This window comes from Mustela lutreola, chromosome 2 (assembly GCF_030435805.1).
Source record: "Mustela lutreola isolate mMusLut2 chromosome 2, mMusLut2.pri, whole genome shotgun sequence".
Taxonomy (NCBI): Eukaryota; Metazoa; Chordata; class Mammalia; order Carnivora; family Mustelidae; genus Mustela; species Mustela lutreola.
In genome coordinates, this window is record NC_081291.1 from 221,493,126 (window position 1) to 221,516,480 (window position 23,355).

The window sequence follows — 23,355 nt, forward strand, 5'->3', positions numbered from 1 at the left end:
AACAGCCTCTCCCCTGAATAAATCCCAGGCAGGCCTCGGATTTTGGGGAAGAAGAAGTAAAGTAACAACAATAATCAAGAGTCCTTCTACAGCACTGTTTGTAATGAAAGAAGACAAAAAAGCCCTTAATACAAAAGCAAAGGTCTGGTTACAGGAGTCTCCAGGACAGAGTCCCATCCAGGTTCCGAGACTCACATTGAGGCCATTTTACCCATTCTGACATGAAAATGCTCTGAAATGAATTTCTAAATAAGTAAAAAAACAAAGGACAAAAAACCCCAGATAAGCCCAAGCATTTGCTTGTACATGGCAATAACTAATCTGAAAGCAAACTGACCACACCGATAATTTAATTTATGTGAGATAACATGTTAGTCCAAGTACTAACACCAGCATTTATAAAAAGTCTTCAGAATTCGTGGACAAAATCACGGAACTAAATTTTAAGCACACTTCTGATATGACCAAGTATATAACATTGTGAGATGTGGCTCTGACCTCAGTGCCCACCCTGGGCAGCTGCGCCTGTTCTTCCAGGTCCCCTAGGGGAACCTAGGTGTGGCGTCTGCCCCCTGGGTGGGGGGCATCCCTACCAGGTCTACCTCTGACCCTCCCTATCTCTGTGGTGCTCAACAGTGTCCCTTCCCGCAAGTGGGGAAAGGGGCTGGGAGAGCCAGGATATCACTAAGAGAAGCACAGAGACTTCTAGAATGTTCCTGCAGAATGGTGACAATGGTTCTCCAGAGCGTAAAGGGTCTGAGGCAGGAGCGACAACTTCACCTTGCGCGCCACTTTGTTTTGGGCTAGGGGACTGCACTGCTTTTCCAGGGAAGGAATCTGTGCATCCTTTGCACAAAGTGACCCTGGGGGACGGACAAGAAACTGTCACCTCTGGAGAGGCAGATAGGGTCAAGGGTAGGGCAGGGCGGGGGGCAGGGGGAGGATCACGTTTTGCTTTCCCTGCAGGTCACTCTTCTGAGCTTCTATGATTTGTCTGATTTTACACCTGCTAACGGCTTGCCAGGGAGACGCATGATAAGACACTGGTGTTCTCTTCAGTCTTTTTTCGTTTAATTTAAAAAACCAAGTAAAGGAAAAAAAATTTATAAAAATGCACAATTTTTACAAGATATAACAGCAAAGCCAACAGCCCTGATGTGCCACGTGCCCCTGCGGGGACGGCCCTGCTGCCCCGCCACAGACGGCGCCGGTGGCCGAGGGTGACAGCCTGAGAAGCTCTGCGCTCCCTTTCTTCTCCAGGATTTTGTTTTGTTTGAACAGAAATGGGCTGAACCTTTACCATGTAGCAGGATCACCTTTTCTCCCCATTTTACTTAGGGATGGGAGATATTTTGTTAAGTTTATTATTGTTCAACTGATTTCGTCTGATTAAAATGAGGGTCACAGTCCTCACTGGTCACAATAAATCGCTGTTTAACACGTCGCTGCTTCCGGTTAGCAGGCGGTGAGAGCTGGGGACCCTGCGTGTGTGCGCAGAACACCCGGGGATTCTTAGAATTACTCCGCGCTTCCCACGGCCTGCTTCCCCACTTGAAAACTTACCCGGTTCTCTCCCTGTGGGGGTCCTATTTTTCCTCTAACCTCTCACTTAAATCCTGTCCTGGCAGGCGCTCCCTGGCTCGCCCGGCCCCGTGCCCCCCTACCTTTCCTGTCCCCTGTACCTCTCCTGCGCCTGCCCCCCGGGCCGTGCCCCCCCATCTCTCCTGTGCGTGCCCTGCACCCACCCAGCCCTGCGCCCCCCGGGCCCGTGCCCCCCCATCTCTCCTGTGCGTGCCCCGCGCCCGCCTGACCGCATGTCCCCATACCTCTCCCGCACCCGCCCTGCACCCACCCAATCGCGCGTGCCCCTACCTCTCCTGTGACCCCGCGCCCGCCCAGCCCCGTGCCTGCTGGGCCGCACGTCCCCGTGCCTCACCCGCGCCCGCCCAGCACCCACCCAATCGCACGTCCCTTTACCTCTCCCACGCGCGCCCTGCGCCCATCCAGCCCGCGCCCGCCGGGCCCCGGGCCCCCACACGGTACCTCTCCTGTGCGTGCCCCTTGCCCACCCAATCTACGTGCCCCCGGACCTCGCCGCGCGCACCCCGCGCCCCTACCTTTCCCGCACTCGGCACACAGGTACTCCCGGATGTTGTCGTGCACGCGCATGTGCTCCTTCAGCATGTCCTTCCGCGCGAAGGACTTCCCGCACTGCTCGCACGCGTGGCTCTTGACACCTGAGCAACAAGCGCATCGAACGTGACCCCGGCAGGCCCGCATCCGCGCTCACAGCACAAGAGCCGCGAAGGAGGAGCGCGGGGGCAGGAGCACGGTGCGCTGCCTCAGGCGCTCCCTCGGCCTGCACAGAAGCCTACCACGGGCTCCGGGGCGCTGGGAAGGTCCCCAGGACCCGGGGCCACGGGGCAGGGGTCCAAGCCGGGGTCAGAAGCGGTGACAAGGGCCCCAGGCCGGGAGAAGCCAGAGGAAGGCATGGAGGAGGGGTGTGCGGGTGCCAGAGCAGGGAGCACGAGGACACCCCAGCCCGGCCCAGTCCCCGTGGCAGGGCCCTACCCGTGTGGATGAGTTTGTGCCGCTCCAGATTCCCGATACTGTTGAAGATGCGCCCGCAGATCTCACACGGGTGGATGTACCTGGAGGCGGACAGGAGCCTCAGCACAGTGGCAGCCGCAGCACCCCAGCCCCCCGCCCTGCCTTGGCTCAGGGCAGGCAACAGAGCCCCTACCGGAGCAAGACGCAGGAGGACTTTCTCCTCCAACAGGGCTGAACTGTGCCCCTCAAAATGCACAAGCTGCTGCCCTGATACTCAGCACCTCAAACCCCAACCGCATTTGAAAACTGTCTTTACAGAGGTCGTCACGTGAGACACAAGGTCATGGGGGCGGGGTAGGAGGACGGGTGTCCTTGGGCCCCAGACGCGCACGATGGAAGACCACGTAAGTCACGGGAAGGCGCCGACCGCCCGCCGAGGAGGGAGGCCCAGAACTGCTGCCCCCTCCAGAAGGAGCGGGCCACGCCGACCCCTTGACCTTCGGCCCCCAGAACTGAGACGGTGCACCTCACTGCTGGGGCGAATTGGGGGCCCTGTGCCCGGCAGCCCGAGCCCGCTACTCCAGCCTCTGCCCAGGGCGGCTGGCTCGCCGCTCTTGAACCCAGCACTGAGCGTGGGCTACAGCAGCCACAGGGCTACACCCCAGGAGCCTGACCTTGGTGGAGAGAAGGGGTTTCTGGTGCCTCTGCGGGCAGGCCAGGAAGCACCCTGTTGTGCTGAGGCCAGCAGGGTGAGGGAGACAGGACCCACGAGGACGGCCTGCTTCCCTCCAGGCCCGGCCGCGGGGCTCCCCGGGGAGACGGACTCGGCGTCAGAGCAGCTGCCTCCCCGCGGGGAACGCGCCCCCCACCATGGCATGAGGCCAGGCCCTGCAGCCCCCCGCCCCGGGCGGCCTCCTCACTTCTGCACGTTGGGGTCCGGCAGGTTCTCGCGGTGGATGACCATGTGCGCGTGGTACGTGGCCTTGAGGGCGAAGCGGCGGTTGCAGATGCTGCAGCCGTAGCCCTTCTCCTTGTGGACCTCCATGATGTGCTTCAGGTACTCCTTCCCCCGGCCGAAGGTCAGCTGCCAACGGGCACACCCGTTACCCCCAGATCACCCCACCAGCTCCTGGCCCCCAGCTCCCGAGGCCCCACCACGCACCGAGGCGCCCCGGCCGGACAGAGAGGGATGCCTCCGAGGGTGGAGTGCGCAGGGGTGCAGGAGGCGGGCGCCCGCCGACCTGCCCTCCAGGGGACCACCCCTGGGCCTCTCAGCTCCCCACCCAGCGGGCCTCCACCCGCCGGCCCTGATGGCTCCATACCAGGTGCCCCGACGAGCACGGAGCTGCCTGGTCTGCGGCCGCCAAAGCCTCACACAGGGACCTGCGCTCACTGGCCACCCACAGCAAACGTGCAGCCCGGCCGCCAGCCACCGCTCCCCCACCCGGGCCAGCCCCTCGGCGGCGTGCAGGTCAGCAGCCCCCCTCCCCGTCTGAGACCGTGGTCGTGGTCGCAGGAAGAGAGCCACCACCCCTGCCCCGCCCAGGAGGCGCGTGGCATGGCCGGCCCCCACCCAGGCCTCTCTGCAGGAGGACAGCCGGGCGCAGAGGGGCGGGGGCGGGGCAGGGTTACCTGGCACCGCTTGCAGCTGTACTTGTGAGGCTCCGAGTCCGCGCTCGTGTCTGAGTTGTCCTCATTCTCTTCCGAGGAGATGCCGATCTTGCCGATAAACTCCTCCCGCTGGTGGTCGTCCATCAGCGCGATGTCCTGCAGCACAGGGCGGCAGAGGCGCTGGCGGGTTAGTGGCATCCCCAGCGGTAGCGGGGCTGCCCCACACGCAGGAGGCAGCAGCGCCTCTCGGCTGCACGTAAGTCCCACGTGGGGGTCCTGCTTGCCACCTCCCTTGGGGCTCCCTGGGCCCCTGCGTGCACCCTACATCCCGGCAGGAAGCCCGCCAGCCTCCTGCCTGAGTTCGGATGATCCTTCCCGGCCGGGGGCCAGCCAAGCCCACCAAGCCTCTGCCCTGCATCCCTGGGTGGGAGCCCGGCCTGGGGCTGCCTGGTCTTGGGGATGCTAGTGTCCCCGGCTGTGATGGGACCGGTCACCCACCTCGCCCCCTGGGAAGGGGTCAGTCCTCTCTAAGGCCTGTTTGCATATGACCTGGCAGGGATTGTGCTAAAAGTTATTACTTCTCTGAAAAAGACCATGAGGAACACTTCAGTCTTCCCGTCACAGGTAAGAGAAGCTCCCGCGAGCAGCTGAGGGGCCCCACAGCGGGGCTGCGGCCAGGCAGGGCGGAAGAGGCCTTGCCTGCGGCGAGAGGGGGATGGGGGGCTTGGCTCCCCGTCTTGGATCTTGTCTCCTCCGCTGGGGCCCAGCGGACCTCCTTGCCACGGCCCATTTCCCAGCCACGGCCGCCAGGGGGCGCACCACAGCCGGCCAGTCTGCCTCTGACACAGGACCTGGGATTCCGGGCAGGGTGGGCAGGCTTCCTTTGGGAAGTTCGCTATCCTGTCTGCCCCTTCCCTCCCGGGGCAGAGGGGAGGTTCTCACAAGGGCCCACTGCTGTGTTTCTTACTCAGGCTCCCGGTAGCGGAGAAGCAGCAGCACCTGCCGGAGGAAGGCTGCCCCAGGACGGGCACTGCCGGGCGCTGTGCCCCGCGGGCGCTCAGACCGGCCGGGCCCTGCGCCTCCGCTGCGTCTCATCGAATCCTCAGGAAACCATCCTTCCCTGGCAGGTCTCCGGGCCCCCATTCCCAGGGCTCAGGCAGGGACAAACGGAGGTCTAAGTCCGAGCCCCGAGCCCCGGCCAAGGCCCCCACATGCTCCTGGGCCCTTTCTCTGGCCCCAGCTTCGTCCGCGCGGCTCAGTCCCTGCACTAGGGGGGCCTCCCACACTCCTGCCTCGCCTCTCCCCTGCCTTGGACTTCCACCTGCCCAGTGAAACCCCAGCCCGCACCGGGGGCTGGAGCTGCCAGGAGCGGTCCCGGCGCTGTGGTGCGTCTCCGGGGCCCGCGCTCACCGTCTCCATGTGCCCTCGGGGCCGCCTGCAATGTCCTCCTTTGCTCCCTGGATCGGCCCCTCTGCCCTTAACCACGACCCTGAATCCTCGCGGCCCCCACTCCGCGGCCCCCCACTCCTCGCTGTCCTCACCAGGAAGCACCCAGAACAGAGGAACGGTCAGGTGAGCCCCGCCGCGGGGGCCCGAGATGCGGCAGGGGGTCACGAGCGCCCGTCGGAAGACGGGCCAACAGACAGGTGTTTTGGGACGCTGACCACGAGGGCCTGCCACGCTGCCACGTGAGCTCCCCGGGCCAGGGCGGCGCTGGGCATCACCTTGAAGTGGACATGGATGTGGTCCCTGAGCACGTCCACGCGGAAGAACTTGCGGCCGCAGATCTCGCAGGTGTACTTCTTGTCGCCGTGGGTCAGCAGGTGCTTGTTCATGTTGCTTCTGCAGGAGAACACCTGCGGGCAGAGGGGCAGGACCTCACAGACTCGGACTGGGCAGGGACACACTGGATGCCTGCCCACGACCCACCTCGGGGCTGGAGTCACGTGTGAACGTGAGCCAGTGACGGTCTCAGTATGAGCCTGTGTTGTCCCGGGAACCAACTGTCCTCTCGTCTCCACTGGCAGTGCGATCTGGCTCTGTTTTATTCACTCACTTAGATGTTTCACTAGGACGGGGCCTTTCAAGAAGCCGGAAAATAACAGAACCAGCCAGGACCTTCTGAGAGTCCGTACCGAGGGAGAGTGCCACCCTTGGGGTGGGGACCGGGCTTCAGGCACAATTCATGCCAACTCCCCCAACCTGCTGTCTCTGGTCTAGTGCAGTGGCTGAGGAGGCTCACACACGTCCCCATACACCCCCAGTGGGGCCGAGTTGGGATGCTGGGGGCCAGGCTGGGATGCTGGGGACCCCGTGCCCTCTGGCACAGAGCCCCTGAGATAAAATGGCTGCAGAGGCCACCTGCAGGCCCTGCTGATCTGAGAGCACCTGTCTGGATGGCTAGTCCCAAGGGCACGTAACCCAGAGAGCAGGTCTCCTCCAGCCTGCCTGACCCCACATGCTCCAGGAGATGCCTGACCCCACACGCTCCAGGAGAACACGAGAGATGAATGAAGAGAAACGATTCACAAGGCACAGGAGGCCAGTGTCTTCATGGGACATTTCCTTCCCAGATTTTCAGGGTACTTGGGGCCAACCACCCTGTACCACGGCCCTGGGGCGCTGTGTGGGACGGCAGGACAGCAGGGCAGGCCTCCTGGGGAGGGGCAGAGGCAGCAGCTATCGCCAACAGCCCTGTCTTCTCAAGGCGGCAAAGTTAAAGACAAGACTCGCTGGGAGCAGCCGAGATTTCAGCGTTAGAAACGTCCGAGCTCTCTCCCTTCCTGTCTAGACCCTCCACGCAAACGCAATGAACGTGTCACTGAAAAAATGTGTCTGAATGCCAGTCAAGGGCGAGGTGGTTTCACACCTGTGATCTCCTAAGGACATCGAAGGGACATGGTGCCTGTGCTCCCCGAGAGTCCGTGATTAAGGGCGGGTTGACCAGGACACACGGTCACAGACACGGGCTCTGTCCCGGCGGACAGCAGGAGGGTGAGCAGGACACACGGTCACGGACACGGGCTCTGTCCCGGCGGACAGGAGGAGGGTGAGCAGGACACACGGTCACGGACACGGGCTCTGTCCCGGCGGACAGCAGGAGGGTGAGCAGGACACACGGTCACGGACACGGGTGAGCAGGTGGTCCGCTCACCCCCCCGTCCCCTGGCACTTCTGGGCCTGGCTGTGGGGCTCACGGGAAGACCCCGGCACCAGCTCCCCCTCCCTCTAGCCTCACCAGCCCCTACACCCAGGGCACACGCCAACATGGGGCTCCCAGGCCGTTCTATCCTGCTGACTGGTTTGCTTTGTGGCTTGAAGAAAGGAAATTCCACATGGAAACATGGATTTCCATTTTCTCCCTTGAAAAGGTTAATAGAGGTGCCACGTCACCCCGTGGCTGTGGGCTGGGCCGTGTCACGGCTGGCCGTGGGCTGGTAACCTTCACCTCTCTGGTATCCAGACCCGGGGGCAACGGGCTGTACACTGGCTTCAGGGCCCGGCCCGGGAGCTCTGGTGTGGTGCGGGGGGAGGACTGGAGGAGGCTGAGCTGGCAACAGCGCCCCTTCCCCACCCCACCCCCACGCGCCCACTGGTGGTCACACACCGCCCGCTGTGGCAACACGGAGCCTGCGTGGGCGCCCCGGGAACCGCTTGGCAGCAGGGACAGTCGGGAGCTCCAGCCCTGGGGACCGAGGAGCTTTGCAGACTCCTGAGTCCTGGGGTGTGAGTCTGAGGGAGGAGCAGCCACACTCTCGTCTCGCTCACAAAGAACAGCTCCATTTTACGTGCAACCTGGCGCACCCTGGACGGCAGTGCCGGCACCGGGTCCCGGCACGGAGCTGACTGAAGGCCGCCCTGCCGGACACAGCCCGGACGGCCTGCCTCGGAGGCACCTGCCCCTAAGGGTGGCGTCCCGCCTCGCTCACCCGGAGCGCCCATGGCCATGGGGCGGGTCGGCACTTAGACCGGCTCTGCCTGGACAAAGGGAAGGCCTCGGGCCTCCCTGCGCCTTCGGGGCCCCGCACTCAGGTCCTCCGCCACAAGGACGCGTGGCAGGGGTACTGAGGAGGAGAGGGGGAGCTCCAGGAGGGGCTCAGGGGGAAAGCCAGCCTCGGAGGAGAAGACACGTCTTAGCTCACTCACGGGAGACGCATCTCAGCAGAATGCGAGGACAATAGTGTAAGACACGCGCGGGCGCTGGCGCTCGTGACAACCCGTGCCTCTGTTTGCGCACTCAGAAACTCTCCTGCAGCTCGGGGCCTTAGCTGCAGGCCGGGTGGGGCTCCCAGCTCGGTTCCAGAAGGGAGAGCGTTACCTTGCCGCACACGGGGCATCCCGAGGGCTCCTTCTTGTAGCGGACCAGGTTCTCGCCACCGGCGTCCAGGTCTTCCCGCTTCACCCGCCGCACGCCTGGAATGCCCCCCCCAAGCGAGAGAGTGAATACACAGGAGCACGCGCGTGCTGGGCACCTGCGCTCGGCCGGCGTGGCTGCCTGGGCGGCGGGGGCAGGGCTGGCGCCCCCAGCACGCACCATGGGAACCAGCGCCCCTTTGGGCACCAGGCAAGAGCAGCTGCACGCACCCCAGCAAACCGTGGCACAACTCGTGCTCCAGAAGCGTGTGAAAACCCAAGGGGGTTCGGAGTTTTACGGTGTCAAGGAGCTACACTGAGCAGCTCACGCTGAAGAAGGGAATCTCCTTTGATCCCAGCGCCCAAGGCCAAAGTAGGATTCTCAGGGATGACCGTTTTGGTCAAAAAGATACCAATATTCATCCTTGCAAATTAAATCAGTCAATCAGGATCAGGGAGAAAAACCAAGTGACAAGAGACTCCTTAAGGTTTGAAGACCTCAGAGTTCATACCTGGGATCAGAATGGATTTCTAGAAGCTCACAGGAACAGGGTATCGCTCAATAAAAGAGAAATTCGCTCTCAGTGCCTTTCTACCCAGTGGACCCGTTCTGGAACATTCCTGCATCCCACCGAGGGACCGCAGGGCTGGACTTAAGAACCCCCAGTCAAGGGGACGTGAAAACCCAACATCCCTAAAGGCTCCCAGCGGCATAAGGTGCACCAGAGCAGAAGCAGTGGCTGAGACTAGGCTCTGATGGGAAGGGGGACCACGAGACCCGTCCATTCGTCCCGCAGAAAATGATCAGCCTCGCGTATTGGCTGTCAAACGTGGTGAAAACCAGTTGTAAGATGCAGCCCACGTGCCCACCTGTCAGGAGACGCTGACCCCGGCAGGACCGCTGGCAGGTGGCACACGGGGCTTGGGGCTCCACTAGCAGGGGCTGGCTCGGCCACCCACCAGCCTGGGGGGAACCAAGGCACAGTGGGGCTTGCCCGGGGCCCTGCAGGCACAAAGTGGGCACCAGGTTCAGCAGGAGAGGCCCAGGTGCCCCCCACCCGAAGGGTCACAGAGAGAAAAGAGGTGCATTTCTTGAAGCCACGTGGGCGACAGCCGAGCAGAAAAGTGGGTGCGAAATTCCTACAGGATGGACCCGTCTTACTCGGAAGAGGCGGGATACGCGTCTACACACAGCCGCATGCCCCAGGCACACCTTGCACGCGACTCTGCTCTCTTTTTCAACACGCCTGAACGTCATCTGCAATTCTTTCTCAAATGGCTCCTCTCGAGCTCTTGCAGAAAGGTGCTGTGGTCAGCCAGGGCCGCTTACTGCGGCTGGTCTGCGAGGGGGACGTGGCTTTGGGGGACTAACCGGGACGAGCACAACGAAGATGCCGATGCAAAGAGGATCTGTCTGGCCAGATCTCCGCGCCAGTCTGGGCGGGGACGCCCGGCTCACACCCGCGGCCCGGGCGCCCTCCCACGCGGGGCTCCCGTCTGCCCTGCACGGCCACCCCCAGCCCCATCCTAGCTCAGCCCCCCATCGTGCGGCCCCTCCCCCCACCCGCTGCTGAACCCACCGCCCCAGCTTCCCCTGCAGCCGGCTTCCTGTCAGCCCCCAGCGGATGGGAGGCTCCCCAGCACCGCAGCTGCAGACGGCAGGGGCCATCGGGGGCCCGCAGAGCGCCTGAGGGGCACGGAGGAAATTACATACGGCCCCAGCCGCGGCGTCTGCCCAGAACATTCTGCTCTGTGCCCGAGGCTGCAAGGTCACCCCCTCCCGATTTCATACGCTGTTTACTCCCCACTTTCTCTCCTATCAAAAGCATTTTCTCAAGAGAGTGAGAGACTCTGAAGAAATGCTTTTAAGGACGGCGTAGTCCTCAAGCCTAGAGAGTCCGGATTCCTAAAAAAAGAAAAAGAAGGGGGCGCCTGGGTGGCTCAGTGGGTTAAAGCCTCTGCCTTCGGCCCAGGTCATGACCCCAGGGTCCTGGGATCGAGCCCCGCGTCGGGCTCTCTGCTCAGCAGGAGCCTGCTTCCCACCCCTTCTCTCTGCCTGCCTCTCTGCCTACTTGTGATCTCTGTCTGTCAAATAAATAAATAAAATCTTTAAAAAAAAAAAAAAAAAAAGAGTCCGGATTTCTAAAAAAATAGTAATAATAGAGTCCGGATTTCTTAACTCTTCTCAGCGTGGAACATCCAGGATGTTTCTGGGGGTTCCCGCGAAGACACCCTTCGGCCCCCCGCCAGCACTGGCTGGGCCTCCCCGAACCCTGAGGGACAGTGGCATCGCAGGTGGCACCCCACGAGGCCAAGCCCCCGGCCCCGCCTGAGCCCCCGGTGCGGTGGCGCTCACCTTCCAGGTGCCTCCTCTGGTGGTCCAGCATGACGTCCTTGCGGTAGAACATTTTGCTGCAGACCTCGCAGGCGAACTTCTTGTCCCCGTGCTTCTTCTTGTGCTTGGAGAGGTTGCTGTTGGTGGAGAAGAATCTGAAACACATCTCGCACTGGAACGTCTTGTCATCTGTCGGGAGAGCAAGCAGACACATGGCGGCGTTTAGGTAAACAGCGCTCAAGATGGGATCGGCATCCTGGCCGTGGGGGTGGAGCGGCGACGAGACCCAGGGTCCAGGGGGCTGGGGGAGGGCCGAGCTGCAGGGGGGGCCGAGCCCCCCGGGAAAGGTGCCACCACCCTCGGCCGAGCACTGGGGGCCACACGCGGAGCACACAAGGGGCCCGAGCCGGCGGGTCCTCGCGGAGGGAAGTAACACTGGCTCCCCCGCTGGCTCTGCCTCGCCCCTGCCGCACACGCCTCCTTGGCATCTGGGGCTGTGTCCCCGGAGGAGCCAGGCCTGAATGACCACAGGTCCGGCTTTCTCCCTGCACCGGACCCAACTGCGGCCCCGACCCCTGGTCTCAGAGGACGTGGGGTCCTTCCCCCGCCGCCCCGGGCTCCGGCCCCACCTGCCCATCCCTTCCCTGCCACCTGTCCCCGTCCACACGCACGGATGCCCAGGTTCTCCCACCGGGCACACAACTGTCTTCTAGGTCCCTCTTAACAGACACACACCCACACTCACCCACGCCTGACACACACACTCGCACACCCACACTCACATGTACACACCTATACTCTCACGTATTCCACACTCTCACACACCCACATTCACCCACACCCCCACACACCCACACTCTCACCCTCCCACACACACCGCACACTCACACACACCCAACACCCCGACAAACACCTCACACTCTCACACCCCCCCACACTCTCAAGCCCCACTCACGATCCTGTACAACCACACACGCACACCGCCCCATGTTCATGCCCCCCCAACCCCGGGCTGGCATTTATCAGCTGCGGTGAGCCCCCACCCCTGAGCAGGTGGCCCGCGTCCCGGGGCCTGCGAGCCGGGGAAGGAGCAGTGCTGTCCTTGGGCTCCGGCCTTCTCTGTCACGAGCACCAGCAGGTGCAGGCGGAGAACCCACTTGCAGCCGTTCCCGAGGGCTCAGCGGCCGGAGGCCAGTCCGCCCCATGCAGGCGGCCTTCCCTGTCGTGGGGCGGGCACGTCCCCAACTCAGGAAGACAGACCGGTGCCCGGTCCCAACTGTAACCTGCCACCAGCAACCCCCTGCCCTCGAGGTCTGTACCTGTGTTTCCACAAAATGCAGCAACAAAGAGCAAATGCCTGTTACCGGGGACCTGGTGGGGGTGTGGGGAGACTGCAGGGGGGCGGTGGATGTATGGGGGAGCCGAGCGGGCCGGGAGGCTGACGGTGCAGGCTGTGACCGAGGGCTTGGGCGTGAGCCCGTGCTGCTCTCCAGCTCTGCCTAAACAGTCAGGGACAACGCGAGGACCGCCGAGGTGAGCTCCAGGACAGGTCCCGCTGAGCACATGCCTGAGCACAACCCATCCGTCTAACATCTCCAAAAGCTCCTGCCTGCATCACAGAAATCCGCGGTTTGATGGTCTACGGAGGACACGTTCCCTTAACATGAGTGCGGAGGAAAAGTGTGAGGCTGCAGATGATGTGTTACAGAAAGGACCTCGGTTTCCTGGTTTATTCTGTTTTCCGTCTGAAACTCCTAACCTTGGAGAGTAACTCACTGCAGCTCCGCTCTTTCCATATAACGAAAAACAGGCACACGCCCGGTTAATAGGACCAGAAGCTGGCGGGCACAAGTGGCGGCTCTGACTTCTTTTACTACTTCTGCTCCGCTCATTCTGCACCCAGAGAATCTGAGATCAAAGAGGACTAGTGGGTCTTCCTCCCCCGGTGGCCGAGGGCACGGACGCTGGAGGGGGACGGCGTGGGCACAGAGACAGACGCGCAGGCAGGGAGCTCAGGGAAACGGGACGCGCCCGCCCCGCACAGAAGCCCCATCACGGGAGCAAGGAGCGGCGAAGAGACAAGCTGTGGGGCCATCAGGAGTCCCCAGATCCGAGCACACCTAGGGAGCTGCGGATGCCGGGAGCAGGTGCCGGCTGCCCGTGGGGGTCTCTGAGAGACGAGGGAGGGGCCAAGAACCAACACAGACGGCTTAACAGGACTGAAGTTCGGGACTGAGGGCCAAGCCGATGGGTCTCTATGCCCACTGCCACCGGGCCCAGGCTCTCCGGACGGAGTGAGACCACAAGCAGACAGGGCCTGACCTGCTCGCCTGGCCCACAGAGGCCACCAACCACAGGCTGTCCAAGCACACGAGCGAGTCAGGCTCCAAACGGGGGACAGAAGTGGGCTCGCAGCACAGCTGGTCTGTGCCGGGCGGCCACCTTGGGCTGTCGGGGCCACCACCAGGCATCGCGGCTAACGGAGAGCAGACGGTGAAGGTGGCAGGGAGGCAGAGCTCTCCTTCCGAACCCCTCCCCCACAGGTCCTAATCCCGGGGTCCTAGGACACTCACACACCTCTGCTCGCTCCCGACCTCACGCCAGCCTCGGGTGGGGGCACACACGGCCGCCCGGCGGGACTGAGAGGGCGGCAGGCGCGCGTCCCCCTTCCCACGGCAAGTTTCCAGCCGGGTCTCCTTCGGGACAAGGAGCAGCTATCCTGAACAAGTGCAGTAGAGGGAGACGGCCGACGCGAGGTGGCGTGTCCTACCTGCCGCGGTGGCCGCGCGGCCCCAGCAGGACCCGCTCACCTGTCCTGCAGTTGTGGAACTCCAGCGCGCTCTCGATGCGGAAGGTCTTCTCACAGGTGCCGCACCGGTACCTGTACTCGCCGTCCACCTGGCGACAGCAGCACCGTCAGCGCGGGAGGGGCGGGGGAGGGGGGGCGGGCCACCTCGACAGGTGCCCCCTGCCCCCCACGCCGGCACCTTCCGCGAGCCTGCGGTCTGCACTGCTGTCCGCTTCTCTCCCACGTGGTTTAGGGACTCGAGCCGTTTCCGCTCTTGCCGTCCAGGCGCCCAGGAAGCGCGCCCCATTCCGGGAGCGCAGGGCCAACGCCAGCCCGGGGGCCCTGCCACCTCCTCCCCGGGGCCCACTGCCCACTGCTGCCCCCGGCCCTCCCCGCCTCCTCCTCGTCCCAGCAGCCTGCCCTGCCCCCCGCCCGCTGGTCCTGCACGCCTGCCCCTCGCCAGCCCCAGAAGCCGGTCCCACCCACCTCGTTCCTGCTGTGCTTGTAGGAGACGTGCTGCTTCAGGCTCTCCTTGCGGCTGAACAGCTTGGCACATTCCTCACATTTAAACAGCTTGTCGCCTGCGAGCAGACCAACACCGAGCCGGGTCGCAACTCCAGCTGTGTCCCTGGGGCACGTCTGGGGGGTCCTCGGCAGCCCCACCCCCGGCCCATCCACGAGCGCGTGTCTGCAGGCCGCGGCCGTGCGGGACTCACCATGCGAGCGCACGTGCCTGCTCAGGTTGCTGCTGTTCTGGAAGACCTTGCTGCAGATGCTGCACTGGTAGACCCGCCTGTGCTCGCCCAGCTGCCTGACGAGCTTCCTCCGGATGCCGTGCCGGCTCGACAGAATCAGGCTCCTCTTGAGGGTGATGGTGGTGCTCTGATGGTGCGGGAACCTGCGGGCAGACCGCACCCCAGGAGAGGAAGTCCCAGGTCACCATCATCTCGGAAAGAGCTCCTGCCAAAACTTCCTCGCGCGACACGAGACGGGAGGGAAGGTACTCGGGTGCCGTGTCCGCCTCCGGGCATCCAGACGAGACAGACACCGTGTGTGTACAACGGCGTCCGTGTGGTCTGGGAGGCCACTCGGTGACTCTGCATCTTCACTCTGGCCGCCAGGAAGCTCACGGCTCGGTCTGCGCCCAGAATAACCCCAGCTGTGCAGTTTTTCTCACGGGGTCTGGCCTCTACCCTGCTTTATCCTTTCTCTGACCCTGATTTTTTCTCTGACTTCTGCTCCCTACGAAAGGTCCATCCGACAGTCAGCCACAGAAATGGCTAGAAGGGGGCGGACAGAGAACAGGGGCCCGTGTCTGCACGGGTTCCAGAAGCAACAGGACCAGGCAAGTGGTGAGAACTACAAGAGGCACGCCAAAAAAGGCCAAAAAAGAAAAGAAAATTTACCACCGGCTTATTCAGCGTCACAGCAAAGATGTACCCAAAAATAAGCACTGGAATCTGAAGTATTTTCCTTGTTCACAAAAATGAAAGGAAAAACACAGAACAAATTGTGAAAGTGACACAGATTCAAACACAGCCCGTTTTTGTTTTATAAAACAAAATGCCGTGAACATCACTGCTCACAAAAGCCAACACGTGAGAGGAAACCAAGTGTCCGTCGCCAGAGGGACAGGTAACAAGATAGGGCCCCTACGTACGTCTCTGTGACGCAATAACGTCCGGCCTTCCCGGGGGGCCAGTCTGACAGCTGAGTGAGAGAGTCAGTCGCAAAAGTACAGACACCAGGCAGCTGTCCTCGTACGAGGAACCTAGGGACCCAGCGACCTCCTATAAGGCACTCTGTCGTCGCAGAATCAGAGGTCGCAGGGGTGTCGAGGAAGGCAGAGTTTCCATCTGGGAAGATGGACAGGGGTGAAGGGCACAGAGCAACGTGCAAGGACTTAATGCGGCAGGATTGGGCACTTAAAAGTGGTTAAGATGGAAAATTTTAGGTGATGCAGGTTTCACTAGGATAAAAAAATTTTTTTTTTGCTTTTAACCATTTCACAGAGAACATACGACTCTGGTTCTGAGTTTGGGAACGATCCTGCTGTTCCCAAGCACACCCATGTCCCCCCACAAGGAGGGAGCCAGTCTCCCTGCCGGGGGTGCCTTCTCGTCGGGCGGTGCGCTGTCCACACCGGCACCCTGAGCACCGTGACAGGACTTACTTGGGCACAGAGCTGGTGTCGCCGGGGCTGGCGGCCAGCTTCCCCAGGACCAGCTCCATGATGCGGTCGTCTGGTGCTGCGGCCACGGGCTCGTCCGGCGGGACCTCGGTAACGATCTCGGCCACTGGCTCTGTGTGAACGGGTGGGACAGGCCATGTCACTGCCAGGGCAGGGGACTGACCACAACCAACCCCAGAGGACACTCCAGAGCAGACCGCGGCCAGGCCAGGGTTGTAGGCACGGATTGCAAGAACCACACACACAGGGAGAAAGAGGAGGAACTAGCGAAGGGACCCAGGACTCAGTGTCCTATCTGGTCCCAATACGAGAGACTCCCCCCGCCGGGAGTCTGCTGGTATCAGGTGCTGCTGGCAGAGGCCACGCAAGGATGGAGGGGCCACGGGCTCTGCACACCCAAGAAAGTGGGCCAGGGTCCCTCCAAACGCAATTGAGGAAACCATCACAGAGAATGAGCCCAGTCACGGCCTGGAAGCCAGCTACAAGCCCGTGCACGGTGCTCCGGGTGCTGTGGGAGCGGAGGGCGGGACATTCCCACCGGCAATGACCCGGCTCTGCAGCAAAGGAGATGCAGCCAAAAACCCGGCATGGGTAAGTCTCGTTCTCCGTGCCACGAGCAGGACCCTGGACACGGAGAGACGGATGCGCGCAAAACCCCAGGAGAGGCAAGGCTGACTCCTGCAAGCCAAGGTGGGTAAGTCTGGGGAGATGGCCACGTCCCTGTCCTGATGGGGCGCTGGTGACAGGTGGAGCCCTGGCCACTGTTCACAACCTGCACGCTTTGCAGCGCCCACTGTGTTACAGGGATTTGTGCTCTAGAGAGCAGATTCGGGGGGAGGGAAGGCTGGCTTCCTCCCAGACCTGGCCTCTGCACCGAGTTTCCCCCCAGCTGAGGCTTTCAGCGCAGGACCCGCTCCCCGCCGGCTTCTCCCCTAGGACCACCCTCCCCTGTCGGGTCCTCCCCCAGGACCTCCCTCACTTGGTGGCTCCTCCCCCAGGATCTCCCCTACAGGCTCCTCCCCCAGAACCAGCCCCCATCTGCCAGCTGCTCCTCTAGGACCACCTGCACCTGCCAGATCATCCCCCAGGACCAGCCCCCACTTGCCGGCTCCTCTCCCAGGCCCTCCCTCCCCCGTTGGCTCCTCCCCCAGGACCTCCCTCCTCTGTGGGCTCCTCCCCCAGGACCTCCCTCCCCTGCCGGCTCCTCCCCCAGGCCCTCCCTCACCTGGCGGCTCCTTGCCTTCTATGATGTCTAGAGGCTGCTCAGGTTTTGATGCTTTGGGTTTTCTTCCCCTTCGAGGCTTTTTCTTCTGCTCTTTGGTGGCACTGACACTCTTGGGAACCGCAGGAGGCTCCCCCCGGGGCACATCTGGTTCCTTCTCGGGCGCGGCTTCGTGCTGGCTGGCCGGGGGCAGGCTCTTGGCTTGTTCCAAGTGACCCAACAGGTGTTCTGCGGGGAAGGGAAGCAGATGCGCAAGGACAGTGAGGCAGCCCGTCCCCGGCGGCTGCTCCCTGCCCCCATTTTGTTTTTACCTTTATCAGCTGACAGTGGGCCCTTTCGTGGGCAAATAAAAATTTATTTCTGCTGCTTTTGAAAATATAAGCATTTTCACTGCACCAAACAGGACTATTTTAAAAGGTAAATTAGGCGATGAAGCCAGGCATGTTCCCCAGGCACACGGTTTTACAGAAAGTACAAGCGCGCACACAAGTATGTGCAAGGAAGGCGCAGAAGCTGTCCCGGCACAGCACGTGGCCCTCTCCGGACGGGGCGCTGCGGGCCAGGCCCCTTTCCTTCCCTACACTCATGGTTTCCAGCGTTTATGATGAAGTCATGCTACACTCACTCCGGAACGGAGCCTCTGAAGAGAAACTCTGGGAAATAGTCAACTCACGATAAATGAATTTATCTAAAAAACACTGCACAAAAGCAAAAATTCTTTGCTTTGTTTTCAAGTCAAGAAAGCCCTCCAAGGTCTCCCAAGAAAAGACCACAGAATCCCAGGAGGGAGGCAGGGGTGCGTACAGAGCTAAGAGCAGACGGGCTCCCCTCAATGAAGGCCCGGACTGGCTGGACCTCAGCTCACGGGCAAGGTGGGGGAATGACCCACGAGACGGGGGGACCGACCCGGAACTGACAGACGGCACCTGTGCACACAATCGGGCCGGGGACCGGGCTCTGCCCCCCACCACAGCCCAGGCCTCCAGCATGAAGGGGCTGTGACTTCTGCTGGTTCCACACGTGGGACCGTCGAGCTGGGCGAGTGCCCTCGAGGAGTTGCGTCCCGGGAGGGAAAGAAAATGAAAGAGCAAACACGTGTTTGCGAACAGAACGTGACGTGTGTCACAGGAAGGGCTCGGCAGGTCGGCCACACAGCAGAACCACCAGTGAGGAGCCCGCCCGGCTGAACACACTGTTAAGATGGGAGCCAGCACAGAGCCAGAGGGCAAGAGGATGAGAGCCCTGGTGCCAGGCCCGCGGGAGCCTCGTACCAGGCCAGGGGTCCCGGCACCAGCTGCCGGAGGGCCTGGGCCGCTCCCGTGCGTGTGGCTCTGGGGATGCGGGTGGGGTCTATGCAGCGGCCCGGGAGGGAGCTGCTCGCACGAGGCCAGGGAACGCCCTCCTGGCTGGTCGTGGAGGCCACTGGTCCAGAAGGACAAGGAAGCGACAGCGCCCCCGGAGCCCGCCCCCCCCCACGCCCCGGCACACCCCTCCCCATCCGCAGGCTCACCGTTCAGCAGCTGCAGCTCCAGGAAGCTGGCGGAACACACTTTGCACACCCACTGGCTGGGCTCGGACTCCACCGCGGCGCTGCTCTCCGGGGTACCTGCAGCTTCACAGGAGCAGAGGGAAGCGTGATGCACAGGGCGCAACCCCGAAGCCTGTGGCCCAGGGACACGCCTGTCCACCTGGGGCTGGTGCCATCCAGGCAGGAAGCACAGCTCCCCTCTCAGCCCTGCTCCTGGGGATTCACGCACAGACACCTTCGGTCCCCAGGGACTCCCCTGTTTCACAGGCGAGGAGACAGCACAGACAGGTGCGCTGGAGCGGCCCGGCTGCGGGGTCTGTCCCAGTCACAGGAATGCGACCCCTCCCTCCCTCCCTCCCAAAGCAGGGCCGGTGGGAAGGACGCGTCCCTTCTCAGGACTTCGAGAAGGAAACACCCTACGGAGCAGAATGAATTCCTCAGTCTCTCTCTGGCTTGTACGAGAGACCGGCCGTCAGCGGGCCCTGGGCCTGGTGTGGCCGCGGCTCCCGGCCAGCGTCATCCCCCAGAACTTTCTGGAATGACACGATGGCCTTGAACACTCAGGCTGTCTGGGGTGGCAGCCACTTGTGGCCAGTGTACCCGAGGAGCCGAGGTTTAAGGTCTGTTTACTTTGCATTTGAATTTAAGTGGGGACCCCAGGCAGGTGGCCTCTGTGATGGCCCTCAGTCCCCCTTCCTCACTCCCCAAAGACAAGCGGCAGGGTTCCTGGGACGGGGGAGATACTGGCTGTGCAGAGGGAACAGCCTCCTTTCCCAAAAATATTATTAAGGCTCCCATGGGACCTAAAAACTGGGGACATTCTCAGTGTGCCTCTGGTCATGACCTCCTGGCCCAGCCCATCTCTCCAGGCCCCGTCGGGTGGCCCCACGCGCCCTCGCCACCGCTCCCACCCAACCACCGCACAGCCTGTGCTGGCACTCACGACCGTCACCCAACGCTCCGGGGGACACGCATTCAGCAAACTCCTGCATTCTTAAAAAAATCACCCCGAGTCACAGCTGTGCATGTGTTCTGAGCCGGGACCAAGCACGCCTCTTTCTGTATCCACAGCGAGCAGCAAGTTTGCAAAGACACAAAGGGAGAGATGCAGAACTGTTTGTGTCCGTCTCCTGAGTCCTCCTCAGCCGGTGAGGGGGACATTTGTGATGGGAACTGCCCAGCCAGTCCTCTGCTCTCCCTCGCCGCCCGCCGAGTCCAGCGCCTGAAGACCATCGGCGCGAGGTCAGGGAGGAACCGGAGCCAGAGCCGAATTCCCGCTTCCCCCGCACCTTCTCAAGCAGACGTGGCTCGACGGAGGGGAGGAGACACCGGCACAGGACAGGTTCAGGCAGGGATGACGAGGAGGTTACTGGAAGGACCGGTGAACCCGGGCCACTTCCCCTGGTCCCACGGGGCTGCCACGTCCAGCAGGAAGGTCCCCACCCCCACGAGTGGGATTCACACTAACGGGACACAAGAAGCCCTTCTCCTCAACGAGGCTCTGAGGCCAGTCAGGAGGGCCAGCGAGTCGTGACCCGTCCCCGCATCAAGGGAAGAACTCTCCTTTTCCAAAAATTGTCGCTAAAAGATCAGAATTTTTAAGAACAAAAATGAGCCAACCATCAGAAGGCGTTTCTTGATGGCCCGTCACCTAAATATCCAACACGAGAGACGCATCAAAGTGACAGTAATGCCACAAGGCCCCAGGAGAAGCCACAGAGGGAGCCACGGGGCGTGGATACTTGGGGAGGGATGGTGTGTTCCAAGTACGCCCAGAAACAGAAGTAAGAGAAGGGTCCACGGAGGGAGAACTCGCCTGTGGGGAAACGCGGGGCTTTCCTGGAGACCAGGAGGGACACAGCTCAGCCGCGGGGACAGAAGGCAGCCTGCAGGGCACTGAGCGCAAAGCCACACTAGGGAACCGTGAGATCCCTCGGGCCGAGGAGATGTTCTCTCTCTTGGCTGTGGCCACCGCATGCCTCCATCGAAACTGAGTGGCGAGCCGAGAACTGCCGAGTCTTCTCGTGCACAAACTGTATGTCAACTGCGCCGATTTTTAAAATATACCATAAAACACTAGTCAAAAAGACCAAGAGTCATTCAAATAGTGATTGAAAATCGTTTTCCAAATGTTATAGATGTGTGTGAATTTTATCCTTCTCATTAGAGAAGTAGTTTTTAAAAATCGGACGACGACATCTGAGGACAGCCGCCGACCTGAGCCCTTGCGCCTGCCCATCCAGACCAGGTGTTCCGGGTCCCTCCTGTGGGTCGGCAGGCCTGCGCGTGCACATTAAGGAAACCAACTTCAATGTCAAACCAAGAAAAAAGGTGAAAAGTCAATCTCCTACCCAGAAAAAAACAGAAGTTATTTTTTTTGAGGATGTGTCTGTTCCTCCAATTCTGCTATGTTGAGAAGTTGGGTCTGCCATCTGCAAACTGATTTCTAGATTTCTAGAACAAAGATGTATTCTGAAGCAAATGGGAAAAAGAGACAGAATGAAATGAAGGAGTCTCCCCAGTTCTGATGCTCACCAAGAAAGACTTTGAGTAACTTATGGGAAGACAGCTCCTTGCCCGCTGGCCCCCAGTATGATTCTTCTAGAATGTGGTGGTGCTCGCTAAGGCCCCTCAGCTTGCTCCGCCCCTCTGCCATGGGGCCCAGTGCACAGTGATGGCCCCCAAAAGGCCCCCACTCCATTCCACTGCGGGGGTCCCAAGGGCGTGCAGGCCGGAGGCCCGGTCGCTGGGAAGGAGAGGTTAAGCCCCTCCCCCGACCTCCTGGAGCTGGGGACTCACAGTCACACAGACGACAGCTCTCTGGCTTGCCCAGGCCCTTCTTCACAGGTCTAGGCCCCTCCTCCAGTGTCCAAGACATGGGCCTGGTGGGCTCCCATAAAAATGCTTCAGCCAGGTGAGCCCCCAATACTGCTCGGCGGGGCCCCAGCCACTCAGGGCGGGCAGGGCTGGAGCGGGGTTCTAGAGGCTTCATTGGGCCAGGAGGGGGCCCCTGGGAGGGGGTGGCAGGGCTTTGGGAGGGGGCTGGGCGGGAGAACAGAGCAGCGGAGGCAGGGTGCGGTGCCTGGAGTGATGCGCGGTGGACATCACATGTCCTTTGGGGAGTTCCCAGCACCACCGGAGCTAAGCCATCATTCAGCAGGTGTAAGAAGTGAGGAACCCCAGAAGCCCACTAGTCAACAGTGGTCGAGAACTTCTACTACATTTCTACGAGCTACTTTTTTGCCGTTTCCCCCCAAAGAGAGTGAAAAACCATGAAAAGTTATTTCTATCGCTTATTTGCTTTCCTCATTCAATACTCATTTAGGGGGATTGTGCCTTCCAGCGGATGGGGATGTCATGGCCCACCGTGTGCCGTGTTCTCAGAAGGAACACACAGGAGAACAAAGGACAGACAGCTCAGGGCTCCCCAGGGCTCCCCAGGACGGTGCCTGTGGGAAAAAAAGGAGGCGGCAGTCCGGGTCGACACAGTCCAGACCAATTCCATTAGAACCTCCCTTGCAAATGCAGCTCTGGCTTAGAGAGCTGTCCCAGAGGGAAAGCAAGCAGAACCCCAGCTCTGGGAGGGGGTGGCAACCTTGCTCTGTGACCTGAGAGTCGTGACAGGGGAAGACATCGTGCAGGACACAGCAGACAAGGTCAGCCTCTACTAACACAAACCCAGTGTGCAGCTAGCTGGTCCCAGGGCCGGGACACGCACATCAGCTGCTGAGGCCGGAAGGAATCCAGAACGAGAGAAAGCCAGAGCAGGACGATCCCGGAGCACCTGCATGGCCCCGGTGAGGCCAGCCGCACCACCCGGCTGCGCCACACTCGGAGGGGACACCTGGCCCAGCGGGACACATCAGTGCCTCCCCAGGGCCAAGTCAGGCACCTGGTTTCAGCAAATCCTAAAGGGTGGGCTTGGGAGCAGCTGAGTGAAAAGCTGTGGGTCTCTCCAAACGCTTCCTGTGACCTTCCCCTCCACAATAAAGTCCACCCCATAAGGCTCCCGGACTTACTCTGCAAATATCTCTGTGAAGGCAGCCAGCCCTCCACACCACCAGAGCCGGCATGCAGGCCGTCTGGCCATCGGCTCCCACCGATGTTCCCCAAGGGCACCCTCAGTGGCTCCACACTCCCCCCACGGCCACCCAGCCCGTAGTGTGCGTTAGAGTGGCCCCCGGGACTCACATCCGCCCACAGTCTCTGGATGGGACCTTGGCAGACGTCAATGAGAGGAGGCCATACCAGAGTAGAGCGGACCCGAAATCCAGCGACCACCGTCCCTCCAAGGGAGCACAGAGACCCAGGAGAGAAGGCCACGTGAGGGCAGGGGCAGGGATTGGCTGACACCATCTACCAGCCACGGAACGCCACGGGCTGCTGGCCACACCCAAAGCCGGGAGAGGCCTCCAGAAGGAACCAGCTCCACCAACACCGGGTCCTGGCCTTCAGGCTCCAGGGGTGTGAGGCAGCCCCCTTGTGGGGGGCTTGGTGTGGGCGGCCTTGCGAACACTTCTCGTTACACGTCGGCGCAGGCACGACCAGGAAGGCTCCGAGGTGAGGGGACGGGTCACAAGGTCGCAACCACGCGGGACACACCAGAGCCTCACAAAAACGTCAGGACCCGCTTTGTAGCCCACCGTGATCGTAAGACAAAGGAAACTGTCTTCTTGTCAGGAACCTGTAGTGCAGGGGGCGGTCAGAGGACAGAGGGTCACGTCTCCCCCAGAACAAGTCCCTGGAGGAACAACGGGGCGTCTGCCCGGGGCAGCAT

At 61.7% G+C, this 23,355-nt stretch overlaps 1 protein-coding gene across 6 annotated transcripts in view; it reads right to left on the bottom strand.

Annotated features, from left to right (window-relative positions):
- PRDM15 (PR/SET domain 15) overlaps nucleotides 1–23,355 on the bottom strand; it is a 61,037-nt gene that overhangs the window by 11,854 nt on the left and 25,828 nt on the right. For 4 of the 6 annotated variants that reach the window (XM_059164775.1, XM_059164779.1, XM_059164777.1 and 1 more), the window contains 14 exons: nucleotides 18,561–18,662; nucleotides 17,054–17,278; nucleotides 15,811–15,940; nucleotides 15,298–15,408; nucleotides 14,354–14,535; nucleotides 14,124–14,218; nucleotides 13,660–13,747; nucleotides 10,871–11,038; nucleotides 8,480–8,574; nucleotides 5,886–6,017; nucleotides 4,183–4,317; nucleotides 3,471–3,634; nucleotides 2,572–2,651; nucleotides 2,118–2,237 (listed from right to left, as the gene is read on the bottom strand). In XM_059164775.1, the coding sequence (XP_059020758.1) occupies nucleotides 2,118–2,237; nucleotides 2,572–2,651; nucleotides 3,471–3,634; nucleotides 4,183–4,317; nucleotides 5,886–6,017; nucleotides 8,480–8,574; nucleotides 10,871–11,038; nucleotides 13,660–13,747; nucleotides 14,124–14,218; nucleotides 14,354–14,535; nucleotides 15,298–15,408; nucleotides 15,811–15,940; nucleotides 17,054–17,278; nucleotides 18,561–18,662 (1,827 nt within the window). The remainder of the gene's footprint in view (nucleotides 1–2,117; nucleotides 2,238–2,571; nucleotides 2,652–3,470; nucleotides 3,635–4,182; nucleotides 4,318–5,885; nucleotides 6,018–8,479; nucleotides 8,575–10,870; nucleotides 11,039–13,659; nucleotides 13,748–14,123; nucleotides 14,219–14,353; nucleotides 14,536–15,297; nucleotides 15,409–15,810; nucleotides 15,941–17,053; nucleotides 17,279–18,560; nucleotides 18,663–23,355) is intronic. The other 2 variants (XM_059164776.1, XM_059164778.1) reach the window with 2 other exon arrangements.